This window comes from Lutjanus erythropterus, chromosome 20 (genome assembly GCF_056507025.1).
Source record: "Lutjanus erythropterus isolate fLutEry1 chromosome 20, fLutEry1.hap2, whole genome shotgun sequence".
NCBI lineage: Eukaryota > Metazoa > Chordata > Actinopteri > Lutjaniformes > Lutjanidae > Lutjanus > Lutjanus erythropterus.
In genome coordinates, this window is record NC_139336.1 from 14,485,762 (window position 1) to 14,512,812 (window position 27,051).

At 38.7% G+C, this 27,051-nt stretch overlaps 1 protein-coding gene across 1 annotated transcript in view; it reads right to left on the reverse strand.

Annotated features, from left to right (window-relative positions):
• LOC146308249 (matrix metalloproteinase-17-like) overlaps positions 1–27,051 on the reverse strand; it is a 105,838-nt gene that overhangs the window by 24,725 nt on the left and 54,062 nt on the right. The window contains exons 2-4 of the mRNA XM_084745749.1: positions 23,936–24,068; positions 21,693–21,828; positions 6,239–6,525 (exon numbers count right to left, since the gene is read on the reverse strand). Coding sequence (XP_084601875.1) covers positions 6,239–6,525; positions 21,693–21,828; positions 23,936–24,068 — 556 coding nt within the window. The remainder of the gene's footprint in view (positions 1–6,238; positions 6,526–21,692; positions 21,829–23,935; positions 24,069–27,051) is intronic.

Here is a 27,051-nt window from a genome sequence, read left to right on the forward strand (position 1 = left end):
ATATATTTCTGTCTTCATAAAAAATTCACTGAACATTTTTAATCATGTGTTGTTTACAGCAAGGGTGCCTCGATCAAACTTACATAACCCACTTTTTTTTGCTGTCGATCCCGATTGCCGATCTTTTATAACCCCTATCAGCTGATATCTGGCAGGTAACAATCTTTTTTGTTGCTGTTTTGTTTTGTTATGACACCTGGTATAGCAGTATTTGGTGGTCTGTTGTATTATATAAATTATATATTTGACATCAAGCCAAACTGGACTGGTAATATTACTACTACATGTTGCAGGTTACTCAGCCGCTGCCGAGTGAAACAGTGTAATTGCAAGTCAGAGAGTTTTTACAACAGGTTTCTGTAAATGTTTTACTGTAATTTCTCTAAGAAATTAAGAGTTTTGGTCCACTGAACACTAGAAGGCTTTTAATTTGAAACAGTTACAGGAAGTTTAAAGCTTAAAGCAGTAACTATAACAGGGCAAACAGGAGCAGACCAAAACAAGGGTCCATACTTCTGCTACATCTGACAAATTAGCTGGCTAACTACCTTGACGTAGCAACACAAAGCGAGTGAGTGATATACAAATGATGTTGAGAGTAAAGTGCTCCTCGTGGTTAATTAGCATGTGACAGTAAAGCCAAATCAGCCGAGATCTTAAGTTTTCTGTGTTATCAAAATCAATCAGCATCTAGAAAGCATTAATACTGATCTCACAATCACATACTTTTACTGAAAATCAGCTCATAGAGATCAGCACTCAATCAATCTGGGCACATAAAATTTAGGTCCATGCATATGCGCTAGCAAACTCCTTGTTCCCTGCTTTGTTGGGGCGGGCAAGTGGATAATCCACTGTACTACCTGCCAAACACTAAATAGTACACAGGCAAAGTTAGCAACTATCATAGTTGAGAACTATTTAGCCTTCATGAGTTAGTGGAGACCAATATAAAGTGAAAAGGAGAGTGAATAAAGGCTGAATCTCTATTTGCCTTACATGTAAATTAGAAACCATTCCCTAACTTCCTAATGTTCACCATAGCAACTTTCAGAACAGCTCATTCAGTGCAGCCATCAAGTGGGCAAAAAAAAAAATCAGTTATTGCTCATTTAAGTAACAGAAAAGGCAGTAATAGAAATATAATGTGATAGAATCATAGGCTACACTCAATTTGATTACAACTCTGAATTGTAGGTGCTGCATGCAGTAGTGCCATTCTTACTACAAGTGCATTATTAGTGCTGTGAAATGACCTAAATGCCAGGCTGAAACATTTGGATTCCACATTGCTTTAGAGTTACACAGTTAATTGGGTAGCCATTATCCTTTCCAGTGCATTAGAAAGAAAGAGGAGGAATTCTATAATTAGCAAGGACCTTGGCCTTGAGGTAAGTCCCAAATTGCTGAAGGCATTTCAGCAGACAGTCTCAAAGAAAGAGTATGAGAATGATCACAAGGGCAATATCGTGTTTTTATAGCATACAAATAAGATTGTCTCGAGTATACTATCTATATCCAAAAACCCATAAACCCTAATTCTCTTCTAAAAGAAAGCTAGAAAATCTAAGGCAGCACTATACAGTGCAGGGTTGTTTTTATTGGCATTGATTGGCTGTAAGAAACAGAGCGCTTTAGTGCCTCCACAGAGTACAGCCGAAGAAGAAGGGGAAAGTGCCTGATTTACAAATGAAAAAGTCTGGTGTGTTTTATTTAATGTACATTTCCTTTATCGCAGTGAGTGAAAGAAGTAACCTTGAAAGCAAGAATGCCTAACAGTGTAAGATGATTCACAGCCAACAGCTTTTCACTCTCGCTCTCAGTCAGGGCTCTGTTTTTAACAGTATGGCTGTCTTCCATCAGACTGCCACCACTGTTTAAATGTTTTAATGGCTGGAAAAACTTCAACAAATTTTCTTTGTTTTATTTTGATTAAATCATCATTATTTAGATTTTTTTTTTTTTTTTTTTACTTTTAAGAGAAATAGACACCCTTGATCCTTCTTTCCTTCACTGCCATTGTCCCATTAACTAAACCCCCATCTATGCAGATGATTCTGTAAACTACTACCCCGTCATGTCATCATGGCCACTGCTGTGGCCTGCTGCGAGGTCTAATTGGAGCAGATTGAGCTGATGTAACATATGGCTCACAGCTTTAACGGGGCAGAAGCAAAGAATGGAAATGAACACAAATCTTGGCCGCATCATAGACACACCAGCTGGTACAGTCAGAGTTATCTTTACCCCTGCTACAAGCTTTAAGTCCCATCTCTAAGGAGTAGGACAGCAGTGGGTCTGTGACCCCCAGGGAGCCTATTTTTCAGTCTGAATCACAATCATGAGAGGAGTATGTGCCACGGAGAGCTGTGCATTTATCGGAGTAAAATCAAGTGATCATCATGGTATTTGCACACATTAGCATTACTTTTCTTGAGAAGGAAACTATAGAAATAAGTGCCTGATCTGCATGAGCTACTTAGTCATACCTCAGCAGTTGTGCAAGTATTCAGATCCTTTATATAAGAAAAATAGACATTTTGGGAGATAGGCTCATTAGCTTTCTTGCTAAGAGTAAGATGAGAAAATTGTCACTACTCACATGTCTATATGCCAATTATGAAGCTGTAGCAGGCAGCTGGCTAACTTAGCTTGGCATAAAGACTGGATATGTCTCTGTCCCATGGTAACAAATCTGTTTAACAACACATGTAAAACTCATCAAGTAGCATGTTGAATTTCATATGTTTAATATATATAAAAAGGCAGATTTTGTTTCCTCTGGACAGGCCAAAAGACAATCAGAAGTATTAGCAGTAAAACAAATGTGGGTAGGTTAAAGCGCTAAAGCAGAATGTATTATATTATTATACCACATTGTACAATATTATTAAAGGGCCATTTTGCAGGATTTAGTGACATCTAGTGGAGTGTAGACGGCAACCAATTAAATACTGCACGCCTCACCCTCCCCTTGGCAGCCTCTGTGGAAGAGAGGCCACACCCTCTGTAGATATAAAGAGATTGTTCCTTCTTCCCCTAAATCTTACACACTGGACCATTAAATTATTTTCTCAGACTTATCAAAGTGTAAGCAGCATTTTAATGTTGTAGCTTCATGGGGTGGAGCCAATTTTAACTATATTTTAACTTGCACTTAAATCTAAACTAGGCTTTGTATTTTATTTTTTCCTGTAATGTCTTAATCTTGCAGCTTACTAGTCACTTAAAGCTGTCAAAACATTTTTCAGTGAAATGTAGTGGATTAGAAGTATAAAACACAAAAAAATGGAATACTCACATTGAGTTAAAGTGCTTCAAAATTGAACTTAAGTACGGTACTTGAGTAAATTAACTTTCCACCATTGTCCCCGAATATAAAGATGATCCTTCTGTGCAGTGACAGCCCTTGAAATCCCATCACTCTGTTATTGTGTCCAAATCACTCTTTTATTGATTATCATTGGAGCAGCTGTTACTCGACATCACAGATTATAGTGCTGCTTCCAGGTCTGGTGGAGAGATATTCCTGTCAGCTTTTCAATGCCATAAATCAAAGGATGGGGTGTGTATTCAGCCCCCTCCTGTTCACATTCTACAACCATGATTGCAACCCCTGACACGGAGAAAACTGTTAAAATTTGCAGGTGACACCACTGTGATCAGCCATCAGAGACTTCATATTGGGAGGAAATCAACAGCCTTGCAGTGTGGTGCAGAAAAACAACATCAATGAGCCGTTGATTGATGATTTTTGGAAAAAGGAGGCTAAGACACACACCCCTTTCTGCATCAGTGGAGCTGAAGTGTAGCAGGTGAATAGTTTAAGGTTCCCGGAATCAGAATTAGAGAGAACCTGTCATCATCATCACATCCCCACCCTGGTAAAGAAAGCCAAGAAGGAAACTTAAGACTACAGTGGGTGGTTAAAACTGCCCAGAACATCAATGGTACCCATCTACGGAACATCAGTGATATCAGTGAGGCGTCTGCGCAGAGCCCAGAGGATATTAAAAGACAATAGGTACTCTAACCACAGGCTGATCACTCTAAATGTGGTGCTTTTGTCTGTTAAGAAAGCTACAACACTCAGTTTTATTGAGAATCCTATGACATAATTCAACAATCAAGTGGGATCGATATAAGTGAACAGTAAGCTGGATTTTCTTTTGTTAATTGCTAAAAACAAGAATTTATGGGTCTCAGTGGCTCATTAGTGTAGATTGTTTGTTTATGGCAGTTGGAGGAAATGAAAGGAAGCCTTTTATGCCTCCTAATAAGCTTATGATTATGATCAACACTGCTTTAGTCACTACTCTGACTCCCGTATCTGAAGCCATTGTATGTTATATTCATAGTTCCAACATATTAAATATTAATTATAGAATCTGGATCATGAACAAAGGGTAGAGGCACAGCTTGGCACCAAAATACAGTCAGCGTTCTAGTTTTGGATTTAGACGTCTTGGCGGGCCTGGAGGTTTAATGCAGTTTTCAGGCTCTTTTTCGTTTTCTTAAAGTTTTCAAGACCCTGACTGTTTCAATCTCCTCTAATTATCGTGCTCTGAGAGTCTCTGAGAAAAGTTTTGGTGAGATGTTTCACATGTCCATTCTACCCCATCATTCTTCCAGCTTCCACCTTTTGATTCAGACACATACTGTCTTTCACTAATTAATATAATACATGTATATTTAAGCGTATGTGCAACACTTGACACTTTCAAGCTGTAGTAATTGCTGCTGTGATTGTTAACAAAATGATTAAAGTGCATCCCCCTTGCTAATCTGCCATTCCCTCTCTCTATCCCATAGCAGCAAAGACAGTTCAGAGGCAGAGGGGATGTTAAAACCCTTTTGCACTGAACAAAAAAACACAAAAACACTAAAATCTGGCTTTTGTTTGCAATGGGAAAGGGTACAAACAGGCTTAGGCTGCACATTGCCTCAGCCTATACTCCTAGCCTATGAACAAAGTTTCAAATCCAAAATGTACATTTGCTTAAAAATTAAATGACAGCATTTTGCTAGGCTGTTGCTGTTACTTGCTACATCCACTTGCCAAGACAGCCACTGCTAGAAATTGTTATGTGATACTGTCACGCTGTATCTAGCACAGACTGACATCCAGCAGCTGGGAGTGTAAGAAAATGTTTATACACTTGAGTATTGTGATATTATGTTTTGTGGCACTGTATTGGTATACTCGTATACTCATTTAACTGTCATTTTATACATAAAGTAGTATTTTCTTTACTATATGACAGTTTTACTAAAATTAGATTTAAAAAATATCAATATATCACTTTGCTTACAGCATTGCAATATGTGTCAATATATTGAATCATAACCTCTGTATCGTGATATGTGCAATATTGTCATATTCTTGCCAATACACAGCCATAGTAGCAGTTAGACCCTTTCCGTGAGCAGAAAACAAAATAAGGATGCATTCTGGGACATGTTGTTTATGGACACAGTACCTCTGTAATGTGGCATAGAATTCTATAGTGCCATTCTGCAAAATCCCACAGGCTACATAAAAGGAAGTGCCCACAGCCTTGAGTTTGACACATGTGGACATATGAATAATGTAATTCAGCCTTGATTCTATATAATTGGGGAACATTTTATTTATTTGAAGCTCTGGTTGTCCATGTTGATGCTTCAATCAGGGGAAACAGACACACCAGGAATGTCACTGTTGATTTTGACCAAGGAAAACTGGCTGGTGGAACTCACCAAAACTTTGCAGAACTAGAAGTGACATGCTTCACCTGTTTACTGATGCGTGGAGCAGATTGGGACATCCTCAAAAGAGAGAAAATCTCGTGTTTGCTCGCTTGCTCAGTCATTCATCCTTTATATGACTGAGGTTTGTACAATTGACCGATCCATGGTGCTGTCCGTGGTGCTGAAGTGGAAGGCAGATTCGCAATAGCACCTTATTCTCTCAGTCCCACCCTCCATCAAGTTTTGTCTTAGATCTATAATTTTCTCTAAATTATACACTGGAAATACTCAGTTCTATTATATATTGTATCCTGACTTATATAATCTATAGTATAGTGTCACCATCATGATCAAACTGTCAAGTGGCAATGTGTAAACACTGCTGCTGCATGTAGCATTCTTATAAAAATCCTATAATATTTACTGACTCGTTACTTAATAGACAGCTATAATAAGATGATTGAAGCAGGCAGAGAAGGGCCAACTGCTTACAAGCAAAGATCCTCACCTGGTGATCTGAAGGTCCAGGCCTCGTCATCATCAAAGTGTGTATCTCCAGCTGTGAACCTCTCTCCGGGGAAAAATGCATGCGCCACTGTGCCCCCAGGCCCATCAAAGGGGTATCCGTCATTGTGGTCGGCCTTAGTGAAGTCGATCTGAATGTCTGCATCACTTCCCGCCACCTCGTGGAAGTTAAGTGGCGCGATGTCACTCCAGACCTTCAAGGCGTAGTACATCAGGGCTCGAACGGTGTCCCTGCCCAGTAAGGCCGAATCCTTAGGGAAGGTCCTCACTCTGAGAGAACAAAGAGAGAGGACAAACATGAAGAAAACAAGAAGTGGGGATTACGGGGTGCCAGATTTCCACTCTCAGGTGGATTGTGTTTTCCTCCTCAAAAAGCCCCGTAGCAGCTTTCAGCAAATTCACCTTTCTCAATAGACACCATGTCACACATACTCTGAGTAAGCTTCACTAAAATGTCCTCTGCACCTACAGATGTTTAAAAGGACATACCAACTCTAACTCCTCCAGTTACACTGTCCAAATTTGCTGGAATCATGCAACCATCACACTCAATATTTAAACTAACACTTTTATCCAAATGTCCAAATGACTTGTCTCTTGTCTCTTAAGATGATATCTTTCATGATTTATAGCGACATCTTTTTGTATTTTTTTTAGACTTTGGTGCCCTTTGTACTTCTGAATTAAAACAGGACAGAGTAATAATAGCCTGTTTTTGCTGCCAATAAAGGTGACTCTTTCTTTCTGACTTTCAGTGTGGCTTTGAGATAGGTATGTAAATTAGCTTGCCTGGAAGATTGATTCAAGCAGTTTCTAACCAGTATAAATTGGTCCCCTATGAAGAACTTTCTATTTTGTGTTTGGAATGAAAAAAAGTCTAATACAGTATATTTGAGCCATGTGTAGGTTAAATGAGGCACATAATTTAACAGATTGGAAGTCTGTCAGTTCCAGTCCTTCAGTTTTTGATGTTCAGAATTTCAGAGAGGCTTTTACTTTGAAAATGGCTTTGAAATCATAAACTGACCGTAAATACCATACCATAAATTGAATTTACCTTTACTTTGTTCATTTATTTATCAGTGACAACACACATTAGTTCAAGATCAATATGACATAAAGGTCTCAGATTTAGCCAAAAGGCAAGTTTTTTTTCTGCAGTCCCTGATGGGAGGGTTGATATTATATATCTGGGTGAATGTTATACATGTCCAGAGATGTTTTGGTGAAACTTTTTTAAATAAGTACTGCACACAATGTTTGTTGAGCTGTAAACTAAATTATTTTTTGTACTGTGATGAAACACATCAATGTTGGTGTTTATATTGATACTTCTTGGTGAATTTATAAAAATCTGGTGTCATGGGTTCACCTGCTGTTTTAAATCATCTTGGACACTACCAGCCCAATGCTGACACTCAGTCGACCATTTAGGATTGTTTGTCATCATGAAATTCATGTTTCAAACTTTAACGCCATCACTTTTTGACAGCTGTAGAAGCATCACTGGTATTTCTTCCCTTGCTGTTGTAATCCCATGATAACGCACACACATGCATACACTGGAGCCTCTCAGCCTCTCTGACCCACTAGCATTAGCTTGGCTAGCTACAGCACATTTACAACACAGACACTTTATCAAAAAGGGTTACATGTGCATAATTCTTGCAGCACTTCTCTGTGTTTCAGTATTTCTCTGTGGACATGGAGACTCTGACAGCAGTTGGCCATCAGGTGGGTGAAGAACACCTAAACACTGATCTAGTTAAATGGGCTGTGAACAGATCAGCTCATCATCTGTTTCAGAGCAAAGGCAGAAACTCCTCTACCTACCTACCTCTCTAGACTGTCAAACACTGATATATTAATGCAAATTTGCTATAGGTGTTGATAGGTGTTTAAACACAACTTTGATATGTCTAACTTTTTTCTTCCTTGGGGTTAAATTGCTCTACTGCTGCAACTGATCATTCTAGATTTTTATAGCTACACAGGCAACACCATGGATATAATCTGGTACTGAAAATAGAAGATCCCATCATTCTCTGTAGATTTACAGACTGCCTTTTAGTTAGAAAGTGAGGTATTATGTACCAAACACAGGGGTTGATTCAAATTTAACACAGTTAACAGCTGCCAACCTGACTTAAACACTTTTGTCAAAATGTTCTATTAAGTGGACATTACCTCTGGCAAAACATCTACTCTGTGTTTAAGGTCAGCAGTTACCTGCAGCTGAACTTGTCCTGATATTCATGAAAAAAAGAAACAATGCTTTCTGTGACCTTCAAGGTCTACTGAAAGGATAAATAAATTTGTCCAAAATGTTGTAAGCTGTTGTAAGAGGTTTGTTCATCCATCTTAAAGCCTGATGGCCTGCTGGTGTTTTTTTTTTCTTTTTTTTGCAGGAAAGGATAACTTCTGAATCACAACAACTTTTGCCACCAGCTACATTTCAGACCTTTCATCCCCACATGAGCCAGAGCAGCAGCTGTTCCAATGAGCTGGCTTGTAGCTGAGCTTGACCGGACCTTTACAGCCAAAGTCAAACTTCTGAACACCTGCCAGAGGAGCTCACACCAGAAAAATCTCTTTAATCTTTTAACTCACTTCTTAAGGCACACATACATTAGCAAGTTGTCTACTTAAGTTTCATTTTCATTCATCACTGCTTACTTTTTTATCCACTCTTCAGTTTATCTTGTTGCACATTTAAAAACACACATATGTACACATCTTCTTCTCTCCCTCAGCATTCTCCATTTTACTCTCTAGACTTTTTTTCATCATGTTTAGCTTATCCAGTCTTTCACCTTGTGAGGTTATATGATCTATGTGTACAGCATATGATTGATTTTCTTTTAGGGGTCAAATCACTATAACTGCTGGGATATTTTTTGCTGTGGTAAGCTTTTTTCCCCACCTCCTTTTTCTTTATTAAATCAACCCCTACCTCAGAGACGATGGGCCCTAGAACAAGCAAGTAACTGGTTTTCTTTAATTTTATGTAGAACTTTGTCTTTGGTTTGGTTCTATTCTGCAAATGTAGAGACAGAGCAGGTATAATTAATGTAGGAAATTAAAACTTTATTTATTTAGCACTATGGCTGAGCAATATATAATATAAAGTATTGTGATATTTAGTAAACGATATTTATCACCTCAGCCACTTCCACGGCAACACAAGCACACAACATGTCATCAGTCACAACCTACATGATCAATAATTTCTAATATTGACCAATATAAAGCAGCTGTTTGCTTAAAGGTGATCATGTCAGTATTGTGTTTATAGTTAAGGCAGATTAAAATTTGTCACAATCCATAGTACCACCAACGGGTTGTCACTCTTATAGTCATGACTGGTGGTATGAACCCTCATGATTCAGGATATAAATCGATAAAAAAGTGTACTAGAGATGATCATAATCACTTCTTTATTATACGAAGGAAGCTCACATTACTTCTGTCCAATAAAATCCTTTTAAGGTCATCTCAGCAGCTTGCTAAAATCCATAGTTTTGGCCGACATTAGCTGATACATTCTCCTGCTCTTCACTACAGATCCCACTTCAGCTGCCTGTTGTTTTGCTGTTACCACAATGTCTTTAGCACACCCAGTGATGCGAATGTGCTCATTAGTGCGGCTAATTAATGTATTAATTAGCAAATATGTCTATGTCAACATGTTGTCACGAAACACATGGGCGGTATTACCAGCGTTAGCTTAAAGCAATAAGGACGTAGTTTGATGAGTTTTACCTCATTAAGATGCAAATTTATGCAGCAAGTCACCTCGAAATCTCATCAGATTACCTACTCTGTGTGGAGACCTGTGGTAAACAGTAAGTATGGTTTTCATTCTTGTGTTAATTTTTCCCACAGATATGTGCCCACACAGTCCACTTATCCATAGAGGCAGAGGATCTAACCCTCGCTGCAAACCACAGTTAGCCAAGGTCATCGCTAATGGCTCAACCTCCACGGACAATTCACCTGCTTATTAGTCCTAATTCAGACGGACGAGGGTGGTTGATTGTGTGCAGACCTGTGTGTTTGTCTGCGTGTTCGGATGAATGTTGATGAGAGAGAAAGATGGAGAGGCAGAGTGCATGGTTTTGTCAGAGTGTAAGTATGTATGTGCATCTGAATGCGTGTGTTGTGAGTGTGTGTTTGTAACTGCAGGTAAGTCCGCCAAGGTCAGAACAGTCCAACGCTGCATCAGTATGAACAAGGACTCCCAGGGAACTGCTTGTGTTTACATAAGGAGACTATAGGTGCATAAAAAACGAACCAGGTGTCATATCTCTGTGGTGCTTCCTTTAAATTTGGTTAACTTTACAGAACATGGTAGAGATCCTGTCAGTTTGTCGATATAAGACCTTGATTTTAATAACCTTATTGATTATGTTTTAATCAAGTGACAAACAGCGGACAGATCTGATGTTTATTAAACAGCCTGCCCTCAAGTCCACGGGGGGCAGCTACTGACCACAGGGTTGGCGGCTTGATCCTTAACTCCTCCTGTCCACGTGTCGAAGTGTCCTTGGGCAACTAAACCCTGAGTTGCTCCCCAGCCACTGGCCAGTACATTCCTAATTGCTGGTCCCAGGATCCATAAAATGGGGGGAGTTGCATCAGGAAGGGCATCCGCCATAAAAAGCCTATGCCAGATCAAATATGTGGATCATAAAAACACATTCCCAGGTTGGACAGTGGCTGGTTTGCCACTGAGACACAGATGGTCCACTGTGGACCAATGAGGGGAATATAAAGAAGCCAAAAGAAGAAAAAGAAGAAGCCCTTTTTGGTATAGTTTTTTTTATCTTTAATAACCTACTGTCAAAAAATGTGTGAATTCTCTTTCTTTACATGGACTATGAAAAAAGATTGTGTGCCACGACGTCAGAAGCAATTTTATTTGATTCCACAAACAAAACAATTTTTTGATTTTATGTTTTATATTCATTATATATAAAGTTTAATAATAAAAGCAGTGAGTCAAAGTCTCACAGGTTAAATATTTCATTTAATTAAAAACTCTTTAAATAATTCAGTGTTTCAGTGTTTGAGCCAAGACATTTACTATTTTTTATGGCACAAAAGGTACGATACAGTTAATGTACCTAATGTATTATTTTATTTGACATAAATTATTAGCTAATTAATTGAACTGTATTAATATTTCATGTCTAGAATATTATTTTTTTTCCTGCTATGGACATGAAGAACTAGAAATACACTACTAATACTTATCTCACATTAATCTCACTGTGATGACTCAAGGAAGTCATTAATGTTCACTATACACAGAATCTTTCATGACTTACTGCAGAGAAACGATTTCAATGCAGTCTTCTGGCCTTTTTCAGGAATGTCTCAAAGGACAAATTATCACAGTATTTTGTCGAACCAGATAGAGTACATCACAGGCCAGTTTAGGATATCTTCTACCACCTAGACATAGGACAGGTCTCCTCAAATATACTGTAATTTACAGAACCACGACGGGATGGAACTTTAGCAAATCGTGCCATTGAAGTAAATACTGGAGAGACTTAACTACAAAAGAGTACTTTACACAATTAAGTGCATGAACAAACACTATGCTTAATGCTTTGTGTCCAAAAATTTGTGAATAATTTCTGTGAAACTTTTCTTCACAGAACTGTTACCTCCGTGAACTTGTGAAAAACAAGTAGAAAACAAAACACAAAGGGGAGAAAAAAAAAAGGATGACAGTTAATAGTTGTAGTCAAGATTTGTGGGCACTGATAATGCAGTCACAGGTCATATCACTCCACAGCTCTCAGCTAAGCTCTAAAAAGACTTGTGGCTCCAGCTGATGGATGTGTGATCATGTTTATTTTCTGGAAATTTCACGACCATGACTGATGAGTAGTTAAAAAGTGATAAGCACATGAGCCAGCACAGTTTGGAGGAGGAAAAAAAAGTGCAGATGTAAGAGTTTTTGGCTGCAGCATAAAGCAGGAATCATCAGTGGCTCAGTGGCTGAGGGCTGTTTAGCAGCAACAGAGCTCCTGAGTGCGCATCATTGACTCACAAATAAATATCCGAGAACAGAGTGTACTGTCAGACGTTTCCACATCAATCAAATATAATACCTCCATAAAGAACTGCTTACATCAAAGAACACCCTGACACTACTGAGCAGGCAGTCCTGGGCAGACTGTGAATCTTTCGCTATGGTGCTTAACTGACAAACAGAGGATGGAAGAGGAGGAAATCGCACAAGGAAAGAGAGCGAGGCATTGTTACAGGCTGATGGAAATGAAGGGGAGAGAATAAGCAAGCAAAGAGATGGAATATACAAGTCAGTGCCACAGTATCTATGCTTATTTGTTCAATCAATAAAATTTGTCACATTAAAAACCTTTTACAATCTTGCTGCTTTGTCTTTGTCATTTCTTTTACCCAAAGTAACAATTAACTGTTCTAGTTATTGTTTTTCTTTGATTGTCCAGTAAAAGCACTCACAGTGTTAATTTTACCAAAGTAATATATGACTGAAGACAAATTAATTATAATAAGGTCTGTAATTTCAAACACACAGTATTAATTAATTTGGGTTTAATCAAAGAAAATAAATAATAGAAATAACACAAATAAAAAGGTGTTTTTGATTGATACTGAAATTGGTGTTTTTGCAGATAACATTCCAACGTTGCTAATCAGAATACAGAGTAACTTGCTTTTAATCTGAAACAAACTGCTTGACTTCTTGTTTATGCTTGTTTGTGAGTAATTGAATTCATGAAGGTGTTAGTCTTTCCCTTGTCTGGAAGGGAAATTCTAAGCTCACCAACTTTTGAGAAATGGATAGCTGGTGGACATAAACACAGATTTTGGAGACTGCTCTTTTTTATTTTTTATTTTGAATCAATAGTAGAGTGCATCTTATGTGTAAAGCATCATTTGGGTAAATAATCACAATAAACACAGTCTAATCATATTGCCCTCAGAAGGGGGCAGGAAGAGTGGCAAATAAAGCCTTACATGCACACGTAAGACACAATACAACATTTTTTTCAATAGCACTTATACTGCACTGCTCCAAGAGTGATAGCTACAAATACGTAATGAGAGGCAATGAACAAGTATAGCTAAATTATTGCAAGCTGCCATATTAAACATCCTAGTTATATACATGAAATGTCTGTGGGGAGTTGGGATCTTTTTCACACTTGTAGAGTAACCTGTGTTTATAGAAAGTTCTTATCTGGCAGAAGTAGAATTTCCTTGTGTGTGAAACCATCCTTGCAAGCCAGACTATGTTATAAATTAGTAATGAGGAGGGAAATTAGTTTTGTCATTACAGAGCCTATTACACAATATTGTCTCAGAGTAATTCTGGTTGGTTAGAATCAGAGGCAAAACAACAGTCCACTTACAATACATTGCTTTTTTTATATTGTGATAATGCCTCAACACACCTCTAGAAAATGCCAGCCTGGTCTCATTCTCAGGTTGGCAGATACAGACATTTTGTCACAGCCAGTCTGATACAGACACACAAGATAGCCTTTAGCATAAAGGGTTTCCCCCAGTGTATAGCAAGCATGGGGGAATTTTGGAGGGATGTATTTTTAAGATATTACAGTGGAGCAGCGCAGTTGGAAAAGTAAATGATTGGAAACACCATATGTTTGTCAGTTTAAAAGACAATTTTACAAGTCAAGAAAGTCACAAATTAATTTATTTTGTTTGCAAAACTCTACTATAGTTGAGTGTTGAATAAATTAACAATAACAAAACACTATGTACAAATATTTTCAAATCTCTGCCATGGTTTTTCCGCAGTTACAGCTGTGATTATGTTATCACAGAAACTATAGGGCCCTACTTTAATGCTGGTCTGTCACCGGCCCATGCTGGACCCCTGTGAAAAAAGATACTTGGTACAAGGCGTAACAACTTTGCTGGGGGAGAATCTGGCATCTGTATGAGATGCACCAGACTTTCAAGTAACTTCAGTACAAACTCATCCATGTCAGTCAGAGCAAGAAAGTCTGTGTATGGAGAAAGTGACATAACGTTGCATGTGTCACATGACTTTCATAAAATATTTTATCCAAACCATGATCTTTTACTTAACTTAACAAAGTTTTTTTTTTTTTTTTTTGACTAAACCTAATTATGTTTGTTGCCTCAACATAACCAACTACAACCATTTCACAACAATAAACGTGTTAAAAACCTGGACATTAAAGAATACCTCAAATTTTATGGTTCATGAAAGTTTCAAGATAGGAACTTTCCCTCGCAAGTAACTTTTAATTAAATAAAGTATTGCAATTCATGGCTTCTGCACTTCATCTACTACAGATGGATAAAAATGTTCTCTCTTTGTGGTGTCAACAATGCAGAGACCTCGGAGCTGAATAAAGGCATATGTGACAATAAAAAGGCATAAGCACTGTATGAGAGTACAGTGGATGTTTCTGAGAGTGATGATTTTCCACCTCACAAAAGAGCGAGCAAGTCCATAAAGATATAAAAGTGCTTTCATTAAATTAAATCCCAAAAACACTCCTGAGGCGCAAGGTCTGTATAGAATATCAGTGTTTTACTATGTTTAGTTATTGATAAACCCCACCACATGGAAACCTCGCAAAATGTGACTGAATCTGAAATAAAAAAAAAATAATCCACAAGTGTTTATAATAAAAGCACACTAAATTTACCATCTGTTTCTTGGCAGGAGCTCCAGGCAGAAAGAAAATCTACAAAAGACACGAGGTCCATATATCTCAATTTCCAGTAAAACTTGGCTAAGAGCTGCGAGTAGAAAGGTGGCTTCACTGGACTGAAAAGACAGGCTGCCTTATTTCACAAAGCTGAGTGGGGCCGGGCTGAAAGCAGCAGTGATTGGCAGTAGTAGGTTGGCAGTAACAGGATGGAGAGAAAGAAAGAGTGTGTGATGAGAGAAAGCAAAACGTTCCAGTCATAAAACAGCAGGTCCTCGCAGCGGTGCGCATGCTGGACCCCTGAAGCAGATGTTGACTCTGTACAACAGTTTTGGTGCAGCGTGATGCTGGATTGCTGCCATACAGTTTTCCAGGTCAGCTGAGACCTTACGAGAGCCTCCAGGCAATCATATCTTGACCTCAAAAAAAGTGCCTGTATCTCAGTCTCCAGTAGGTGGATGTGAGGGATTATTTCAACAAGGCAGTGCCACAGGGACAAAGTCACCAGGTAATTTGTTATCAATAAGCCATAACCATCCTGCCCCCAGTGACAAGTGATTCATCCTTCTGAACTCATCCCTCCAGCAGTCTGATCTGTGACTTTTGCTGCTGCAAACCAGCGTGGAGCAGGAAACTCAAAGCCCTATGTCGAAGAAGCTTTACTCTCCTCAGTTTATCCTGGATGGATGAACCAGCCCACCCCTGGGAAATACTGGACAATTCTGCACCAAAAAAAAAAAATCACATCCAGTGCCAACTTTTAGCGTGTCTGACAACATTATCTGACTTTGGTCTTTTAAAGGTTTAGTCTAGAGCCAAACTAACCTACTAAAACACCAAAGTTACGCAATATTGAAGTCACAAAAAACATTGTTGCAACAGTTTTTGTCAGTGGAGTCTGGTGGATTTGAATAGAGCAATAATAGCTGTTCCTGGTTAAACAAACACTAACTCTAACAATAAGGTATCTCTTTAGGGACACTTTCCTAATGTTAAGGAGGATTTCATATTTGGAACCCAGGCCCGGATCTGAGTACACTTGACCCCAGTGTCTAGTTTGTTTGATTAGTGTGAACACTGTGTTGATCCAGTTCATGGGTACTCAGGTACAGTCCAAATCAGGTGGCAAACTAATTGTACCAAAACAAGGAAGTGGACCGGTAAAGAGATCTTTTCTACACAAAACACCCTTAGAATAACAATCTGAGACTTTCAGTGACAAAAACAAGCATTTTTAGTAAATGCATTTTCAGTGTTTCACAGCTGCCAGCTGAGGTGATTTACATGACCAATTCCAAAACTTTTGTGTGTTTTAGTCATTTAGAGCCTAAAATATGTAAAAACTACAATTACCACCTCATCACTGTATGCCTCCACCAGACAAGTTCCAGCTCGCATCCATGTCTGTATAATGTATGTACTGAAGACTTTGAAAGAACTAAATAAAAGGTAGTAAGTGTTTTTATTCATCAGTATATTGACAGGAATGACAGTGAATAATCATCCTGTTTTTAGGGATCATTTTTACAGATAACTTACAGTGCTTAAAGTGTTTTTGCAGAAGATTTTACCAGTGAGGTTGACCTTTGACCTTTTGGATGAACACGTCATGACTTCATCATTTTATCTATTAGTGTGAAATTTTGTTATCATTATCATATGAATTCTTGAGTCATGGCCCAAAACATGTTTTTTCAACATTTCTACCAGATGTAGTGAAGTTTTCTCCAGGTGTTCCTGAGATATAGGACTGATTGAACTTAAGGTCACAGTGACTCTTTGACCTTTGACAAAAAAAAATAAAAATAAAAATAAAAATAAAAATAAAAATAAAAATAAAAATAAAAATAAGTTCATCCTACAGTCCAAACGGACTGTTGTACCAAATCTGAAGAAATTCTGAGATAACACATTCCAGAGAATGGGACAGATGTGGGGTCACAGTGACCTTCCAAAGTCTAATCACTTCATGCTTCAGTCCAAGTGGACATGTACCAAGTGTGAAGAAGTTCTGCCAAAGCACTCATGCGATACTGCATTCACAAGAACGATATGTATGGTATATACCTGGAAACGTAAAGTCTCTGGCCAAGGCTATCGCAAGAAAAGAGATATAAAAAGCAGAGCCAAAGTTTAAATACCAGAATCGCCCATTAATCTGTGAACCAACCAGACTGACTTTTAGATCCCAAACATGTCTCTCTAGCAGTAGAAAAGCAGACAGATGTTTGTTGACTCAACAACTCAACTTCATCCTGCTGCCTCATCATCTTCTCTCAGTCAGAGTTCTACTTTATTTTATGTTCTGCTTTTACAGTAACTACCGCAGCCCCCCCACTCCCTCGTGCTCCCACAGCCTTCCCATCGTTCCTGCTTATCGACCCGTTTCTTCAATCCTCCAGTGCCCTGATGTCCTGCTTTCCCTCTGCATCTTGCTTCATTCTGCTTTTCCTCTGTCCTACCTTAGATCTATTAGCCTCTTGGGTTCATCATTCCTCTGCAGGTTGTTTCGGCCTATCTGGCTTGTGTGCCCACTCTCCTTAACTTGGGCTGGCCTGGCCGAAATAAATACTTTCCTCTGCTACTTGTTTAATCAGTACCTGTCCAGTAAAACGCAAATGCTTTCTGGTACTGCAGTGTACCTGCTGTGACTTACTAAAGGCTCTTGTAGTTTTTTTTTTAGCTTGTGTGCATGGAAATAAGAAACTAGTTGGTCAGTCACTTTGGGGAACAAAACAAAAACACCCTGTAGGAGCTTGTCATGTTGTTAGTTTACAGGACCAGCATCATTTTATTCCACCTGAAGTGCTGTGTATAGACTTGCAAATCAAACTTTTTCTCATGATGAACTGGATGTGAGCATCTCATATTCTGAAAGCATAGCCAAGATTTTCACAGTCTACCTGTCTGTTTCAGTGCGTTCCTGCTGTCAGGTACCACACTGCAGCTTGTGGCAAAGCAACACCCTGCAAAATTGAAATGCTGTGCTGACCTGTCAGCTGTAAACATCCTGCTCTTCATCTAAACAAAAGCAATTTAACCACTTACTCTAGACTTGTGAAAAGGCTTTAGTATGCAATGTGAGAAGAATAAAACTACATAAAAAAGATAGCAGTACAGTTCCACAGTGTTATGCAGAGCAGCATTGAGTGTTGCTGTGGTTACTACATATATCAAGTGAAACAAATAAACTATACTGTAGATTCCCTGTTTTATTGTGCCAAAATGTCTCATTAGCATGCCTAATCCTGCAGCTGTTAGCTCTCATAAGGTGTAATCATAATATTTGGCAGCTTTTTTTCCATGCGTAATTACAAACTTTGCAACTGCAAAACTTACACACCAGCCATAACACTGGCTGAACAATCAACAGCCAGTACTAGCCAAAAGAGCTATTTTTATTGGAATAAACTGCAAGGAGGTAACTGATCACTTGTCACCTTCCATGCAAACATTTGTGACTGAAATGCACTGCAAAACACAAGTCAACTGTCACTTTATTTTCACCAAGATGAATGGTCCAATTTTCCACCTGGAAAGAACCACTCAACTGAAAGCATCTGCATGTGTAACAACAGCAGAAGAGTGCAGTCAGAGCGCTGATCCCTGCCAAACAGAAGACTATGAAGCATCTACTGCAAAGCCACCACAACAGAGATTTGCAAAGTTACACCAGCCAAATCTCATCAGTACATCCTTGAGTCCAAGTTAGAGTTGGGCGATATGTTAAAATTTTCCAAACAAACCATCATCAGCCGATCAATCAATGATTGGCGATATCTTCATCCCCCTCCCACCTCCTCCCATCCTCTCGAGTCTCAGCAGGGAGATGTGTGCAAGTGGCGAATTCACTATGTTACGCATGAATTATAGTCTCTCTCATTTACAAAACTAAGACGACCTTAATTGGCTTGTTAACTTCTTGGAAAACACACTTAATTCAAACTCGACAGAAGAACATGTAAAACCCACCAAACCCGTCTTTGTTAGTCTGTCCACTCTTCCAACAATCCCCAACTCTGGTTTGGTCAAAATAAATCCTTAATTCACTGTGTGAAAAGAGTGTAAAGAGTCTGACTCTGCAGGCTGTTTTCCTCTCACTCGTCACCCAGCTTAGCTCACTCATGGTCGGCTGAGTGGGTGTGTGCTGCACCGCTGGACGACAGTGTGGTGCAGAGCAGAGGCTGTCACTCTGCAGACTATTACATTAGCAAAATGAAACGACAAAAATCACCCTAAAAATTGGCCAAAAAAAGCAATCGACGATGGATTCAGCCCATCATTGATAGACGATATATTTTTCCAGTTGCCCAACCCTAGTCCAAGTGGTCATTTGTGCCAAGTTTGAAGAAATTCCCTCAAGTTATTCTTGAGATACACATTCACAAATATGGGATGACCTGAAAACTGAGTTACAGAGGCCCTTCAACACAGAGTCATGAATGTTGACAAAAAAAGCAGATTGGTCCAGTAGTTTTCCAGGATTAGGTGTGGACAAGCTAGTCCAATGATGACACACAGACGCAAGAGATCATATGATCATGTAACTGATAATAAGATAAAAATGAATCAGTCACGCCATTGAACAAGTTCAGGACTAACTCTTCTCATCAGCAAAACTGTTGGCTTAGAGGTCACTGATTGGCTAAAGAGAACTGTGGGTAGATCTGACCTAAAGCTGTGGCCTGTCATGACTTGTATATAATGACGGACTTACTGAGAAGCAACAACCCTTAACAAACATCTCTTAGCAGCAGTTAAAGAGCAAACAGAGAGAAATCAAACCTCATGTGGGAGCAGACAGTGTGGGTGTACTTGTTTGTGTTCCTCATTGTGCATGTGTGTTACTTGTGTGTTGCATGTTTGCATATGCTTGTCTGTGCACATGTGGTTGCAGCTACTGCAGTAATGTGCAAGTCTTTTACTGCATGGGTGCACAGATATTACATGAACTGGCCGACACACCAGCTTAGATCATCTCCTTGTTGAATCACCCTTGATAGCGTGTGTGAATCAGCACAGGCCAACCATATGTTCCACTGCCTCTTCCTCTGCTGTCTAACACTAAGCTGCCTCACTGACAGATGGTCCAGCTGCACTTAACATGACCATATTATTTTATCATGAACAGTATAAACTGCAGAATGACTCTGTGAAGAAGATTTGTATCTTCAGGAATCATACAAAATGACTTTGGTCTCTGAGTAGAACAGCATAGACCTGGAACCATTCATGCAGCGCGCTTTCTGATGTTTCACAAGTCATTTCACATCTTATATACAGGAAATGGAATTAATTTCTTTGCATATCATCTGAGTTTCTTTAAGGTGTTTCTAACCAGCATGCCACTTTTACAAATTGCTCTTCATCTGAGCCAAAATTGATCCAGAAACCAAAAAGATTTCTGCCTTGAGGGAGAGTCAACTAATCTAATCTCGATGGAGACAAAAATTGAATATGTGATGCTTTATGACTTCCAGCTCCCTATATTGCACTAATGTGATGTACTGAGATGGACTTAACAAAATTAGCTTAGATCACCTGGTGTCATCTGACACAGATTAAACTTTTCTCCACGTTAAAAGGGTTTTTGGGGGAGTTTTTCTTTATTCTTAAGAGGTTCTACAAGACGGGGGTGTGGCACACTGTAAAGACTGTAAAGCCACTCTGAGGCAAATTGTGATTTGATTCCAGGTCCTAAAAATGAACTGGTTCACATTAATTTCTTTGATTTTTTAAATATACATAAACTTGACTTGACTTTACTGGAACACTGTAGTATGCATTTGTACAATATCATACTCATAAGCTAGCGAGTAACTCATTCTACCCTTAATTTTAATGATTTGTTTCCTACAGCCTAGTAGGATTCATACACTAAGGCTTTATATTGTTTACCAAGAGACATTTTCATTTTGGCTAGTTATAAATGGCAGTGAGTCATTAATAAATGGTGATGGGTTGAATGCTTTACAATGAGGCTCCTTTTTCTAGTTATAAATGTTAGTAACTTATTCCTTGTATTAACTGGTGGTAATGAGTAACTGGATCTTGCCAAATAGTGAGCCTGCATCAATCCATGAAAACTGTGTTGTAACTTGTTTCTAATTATTAATTAATTACTTATGAAGTATTTAATAACTAATAACCTGATTACAAACCATTTCTAAATCATTTTTAAGTGTGGTCCAAAAATCGTAAAAGCGTAAAGTGGCACTCAAAAAAAGAATCTTGCATGTTTTGGAGGAGCGCTCTGAGCATTTACAGTGAAAAATGTTCAAATCTGAGCTTAAAATTGCTGCTAACAACCAACTAAAAAGTTTAAAAACAGATATTTTCATGGCATAAAACACAGTATCAAGCCTGAATGGATTGGTGGGTTATTTTTTGATAACTTGAAGAATGATTTTTTTTTTTCCTGATCTGTTTGTTTACAGTACAGTGTTTGTGTTTGCCTAAACCCAGCCTCTGTTAGTTGTTGCGGCTAACATGAGCACATACAGTAAATGATAAACAGCTTTTCATGTAGTAGCCAAGCAACAGCAAGGTACCACTCGCTGCCAGGAACACATCATTGTGACCGGGTCCATTAAGTAATTTTTTATATCTATGTGAAGCACCCTTGAGCATTCAGCATTACTACAGATAGTGAATGATCTTGACATTGCATTTTCATTGCAGTTATATCCATATATTGTCTACTAGATTGTGTATTTCATGTAACCCTACCTCCAGGATAGATGCCTCTTATTCCATTTGTTCTGAGGAGTCAGGCCTCGCTTCCTGCGGCCCATTGTCACCTCTGCCTCAGAAACATCTGGCAGGGAACATCTGGGTGTTTTCATTAGACCCAGCGTGGCTTGGTCTAAAGAGGAGAGAAGAAGTAATTGTGAAACAGACTAATGAGGGTAGATTAATTAAACCTAATGTTAGTATAACACCATAGATGTAACTTTATTACTTTAGTTTATGACAACTGGAAGACAAAGACACTGAAGACATGAATACAGATTGTGTTTAACATGAACACACTGTGTAAAGAATGCATAAAAGTGGGAGACACACACTACTACGGTTCAGCATCTTCTTGCAAATAACTGTTTGAGTAGCTGTAACTCATGCCGTATGTCCTCATATGCATACATATGTGCTCGTACTGGAGGCTATGACTGGCCGTTTGGGCCATAAATCATACATGCTCAGCACGATACCCTCTTACATGCACAATCGCACTCTCTCCCACACGCTCCTGTTCAGGCCATAAATTATACTTGCTCAGACACACTCACCACTGTGCTCCCTTAAAACCCTTTCACACACAGTATCACACTGTCTACCCTCCAGCTCCATACACTGAAATGGAGTAGTGGTGTGTATGATAAAGAGAGATATTGTTTGTACAAGAGAACTGCAGGGTGTGTGTGAGAGAGAGGCTGACAACGTGTGTGAGAAATGATGTGTACAGTATGTGAGAGAGAATAGTGGAGGGTATACAAATCAATATACTGTTATTCTGTTGAACTCCACTATTATCAATCACATGCTATGCAATGTTGTCAGTCTACTGTGGGAATGTGTGTGTGTCTTTGTGGAGTCAACCAGCTTTGTGGAGTCACAATGGTGGGACAGTTCATCCCAAAGTCAAAAATACATATTTTTCCACTGGCTTGTATCTATTGTTGAGTTTAAGAGATATCGGTCATAGAGATATTTGCCTTCTCTCGAATACAATGGAACGAGATGTCGTTCAGCTTGTGGGTCTCAAAGGGCATAAAGAAATGCATTTGAACAACTGAAATCATAACTCAGTTACTCAAGATAATCCACAGACCTTGTTGTGAGCACGTTCATGTTACTTAAGACTCTAGTTCCTTCATGAAATTGCTCACAACAAGGTCTATGGATGTTCAGTAAATGATTTCTGGAAAGAGACGCTGCTCTGGAGATTTTCAACTGTATTGTTTTAGAGCTTTCAGCACCACAGAGTGCCATCTCCATTAAATTCAAGAGAAGGCAGACATGTCTACAGCCAATATCTCCAAAACTTGGCAACTCACGCCAAATCAATTTAGATGGATAAACAGAACTACAGGCCAGAGGCAAAATGTGCATTTTTGGTTTTTGGACTGTCCCTGTAAGACTTGGTTTAAGGGACTTGGTTGTAGGGGTGCCACAAATCTCAAAATCAATGATCTGATTTGATGTTCAATTTTAAAGTCAGGATTCCAATTAGTTTTTAGATTTAAGCCTATTCTTTGAGCACTGATGACTATGCCTTGACAACTACCATTTACATTGTCAAACTCTTCTTTAAAACTTCCATAGTGGCGGTGGAAAGCATGGATCAGTCAGAGTTAATAAAGAATTAGATACATCTCCGACTCTGTCAGTGAAAAGTGCTGCTCCAGTCTAACAGTAAGCTACGCCGTGTCGCCTTTCAGACTCGTGCTGAATGCATGCCACAAGTGGGGCCGTGGAGAAACAATACTGTGAGAATCTCTGATCTCGTTTTTGATTTTAACCAGTCATTCATTTTAATTCAGCTCATTTACACTGATTTTCAGGGTGAGGTGATAGGGAATGCATTATGTCTTTGATGGGTTGCCACAAATATAATAACACAAGTCTCTGTTTGTGACAGCAAGTCGTCTATGGAATCCAATGCAATCCAATACAAAAGAGCTGAAATAATTACCTTTCTAATGTTCAATGGTTGTTACATCAGAATGACTTTGATCCTACACAGTGACCATTTCTAAAGCCATAATTGGTATTTTGTTGGTTGAGTTACATTATATTGCATTATAGTAAAGGGTATACCTTATATTTTCTTCCCCATTATAATACCACTCACTCTCACAAACTGTAGTCAGAAAGTAAACATGCACAAACACAAATGCACACACAGTGTCATCATTCATCCACTGTCACATAATCCTTCCCTTTCACCACAATCGCACAGCGCCACATACCGAAGACTCCGGTCTCCTTCAGTCCCCCAAACTTCTGCATGGCTTTGATGGCCTTGGTCAGGGCCTCCTTGGTCTGAAGCTGACCAGTCACTGGGTCAGGGGGTGGGAGGTAGCCAAACTTACTCAGCCAGTCCTGGAAGGGAACAGCAGACATAGAGGTTAGAGTCATCCCAGGCATTTCAAGGACTCCAAGTATCCCAGAGCTGCTGAGAAGGTCTGGCACCTGTTCATGTTTACTGTCTGTGGACACCCGAACCCTAACCCTCTGTGAGTCCATGCACACATTCAGTCCAAGTCTAGACACCACAGTTTGTACATACATTTTTTAAAATGACTCTTTCAAATACAAAATGAATCATTACAAAAGATGTTTTTCACCGCAGATATTTCAACATGTCGCTGAAGGAAAAGGCAAAGCACAGGCACAACTGATAACATTAATACTGGCTGCATTCCATTTACGTGACCTAGTCCCATGAGCCTGGCGTGCATGTTGGCTAACTGCTCAAGGCTTACTGTGCCACTTAAAGGGATTGTTTGGATTATTTGAAGTGGGGTTGTATGAGGTACTTATCCATAGTCAGTCTATTACCTACAGTAGAAAGCGGGTGGCATGCCCCCAGTTTTGGGGAAGCAGCAGAATACCAGTGTAGAAAGTTAAGCAATGTCCTGCTGTACAGAGGGTCAGCATCAAAATGTATTAGATCCAGATTCCAGATCCAGATCCATCACCAAAAACAGTAATTTTACCTTGAAGAACACAGGAGTTGCTGATCTACCACTTTTGCTACTTTGGTGAATCCAAACTAATGTTTTAAAACACTGTTGTCACACAAAAACACAAGTAAACTAACTGGATTTGGCAAAATTAGATGAGCAGCTCTTGGAAAAATGATTGATTTTATCAATGGAGTCTGGTTGTTTTAGAAGGAGCAATATTTGGAATATATATCAGCAGTTTCCTGTCCAGGATAAAATTCTAAGAACATTCTAAATATAGCATACACTTAAACTGATACTGATTTTTTTTTACATGGTCCTTTATTTAAGTGTTTAAAATACATTTTTGTTGGTGACCCTGTCCACAGCAGTACATAGATTATTTCCTCTCTGCTTCTCTAAACTGGGGTGCGTACCAACCCCCATCTACTGGAGGTAATACACTGACTATGTATAAACAACCCCACTTCAAATAATCCAAACTATCCCTTTAAATAGATCACACCCATAATTAATATCATCTTTTCCCACTGTGAGTTAATAAAGTCTGGCTCCATAATGTTAACTAATATTGCGAATAAATTAAACTATGCTAACCAATGACACACATACGCATATAGACATTAGTCATTATGCTATTATAAACCTAATTGAATCATGTAAGAGGCAGAGATAAAAAGAAAAATCCACAATGTTTAATTTCACAAATTGATTTTCTGCATTTAGTGTAAATTGAGTTTTAATAGCGAATCATAAATAAAAGTTGAAACTCACAGTCTGTCTGTGATCTCCATACGTCTTAACTTAGTAGGAAAAACACAGGTGTTACTTATTACGTTCACGTCGGCTCTGTTCTATTCAAGGGTCCCAGTAAGATCATTAATGTCATTATTTACACATGTGCTTTCCTCTTCTATAAGAGTGGCTTCATTCATCACTTTCCTCTCCATGTTTCCAACATATTACTGTTGGATTGGTTTTGTAACTTCTGTAATTGGTACGAAAGCGTCTTTCTGAAATTTCCTGAAAGATACATTTTCATCTGAAGTCAATTCCCATCCGCCTCTTCATTTTTCGAACTCGACTTAGCTATTTCTCTTTGTGTCTCCTTTTCTCTCTCGCTGTCTCCATTTTGCTTGTTCTCTTTGTCGTCCATCTCCACCCCTCCGTGGTCTGATAGCCAGTCTGACAAGTGTGTTTTTAATGGGTTTTTGATCAGCATTCATCAGAGATGAGTGACACAGATCGATGGCAAGGTAACTGTTCTCTATTGACAAGAGTGGGATGATTCCATTAACTAAATAATTGACTTTAGTTCTTGCAAAGTTGTCTGTGGACTGATATTTGTTCCATTACCCTACCAGCATATTGGGAAGGTTTGCAGAATACAGATGACCCTGTGTCATAAGAAGCAGAGGACAAATAGTGTGTGTCTGAACTTACAAATTAGACAATAAGAAAGGTTTATTATTTTGTTTTTTGTCTCCCCCCCCCCAAAAAAAACATAAATGTATCTGGATTTATCAACAAAAATCTTCCCATTTATGTCGACAGAGTGATTCAAAAGGAGATCCAGCTCAAAGTAGACCATCAGCCATCTGCAGACGACAATTTAAAACTTCTAAATGTCAGATCATTTTAAACTGTCGTCTGTGGATTGCTTTTTTGTACAACTGCTTTGATGCTCTTCTTGTACTTTGACCTGGGCTTTGTTGAATCTCCTTATGAACCACTTTATGGACAAAAACAGGAAGATTACTGACTTTATCAAATAAATCCAGATACATTTTTGCATTTCCTTTTTTGAAAAAAAAAAAACCTATAATACTTTTCTTATTGTCTAAATTGTAAATTCAAACACACACCCTTTGCCTTGTCTTGTCATTTGCTGGTTGTCCAGCAGTGTTCTAGTGTTTTGTGTGGTCTTTAATGTCGTGTATTTCTGTGTGATCTGGCTGCAAATCACTTTCCCTGTAAGGATCAATAAAGATCTGTTGAACTTTTGAACTCTGAATTTGAACTTTGCTTCCTGTTCCTAGAGGCCCTATGAACTGTGGTGAAATATGTCTCCTTACAGCGACACATGGAAAGTAAAAAATCAGGGTAAATTTTTGCTCAAAGTATATTATCATAAATGATGAGCTGTTACCAAAACAAAGACAATCGTGTCTGTGACTGTGTGTTAATATTGACAGGGAGGGGGTCTCAAGAGTTCTTGTTTACTGTAAGTGCAATGAAGAGCACTGAATTATATCATATCTCTGATAAAATAACTTCATCCGGTGTTTATACACACCATCTTTTATTTTAACGTCCTGATAAATGTCAGAGTGACAGGCCTCTTTTCATTTTCTAATAAAACTGAATTAACTGTCTATGTGATGCTGTGCTTTTAG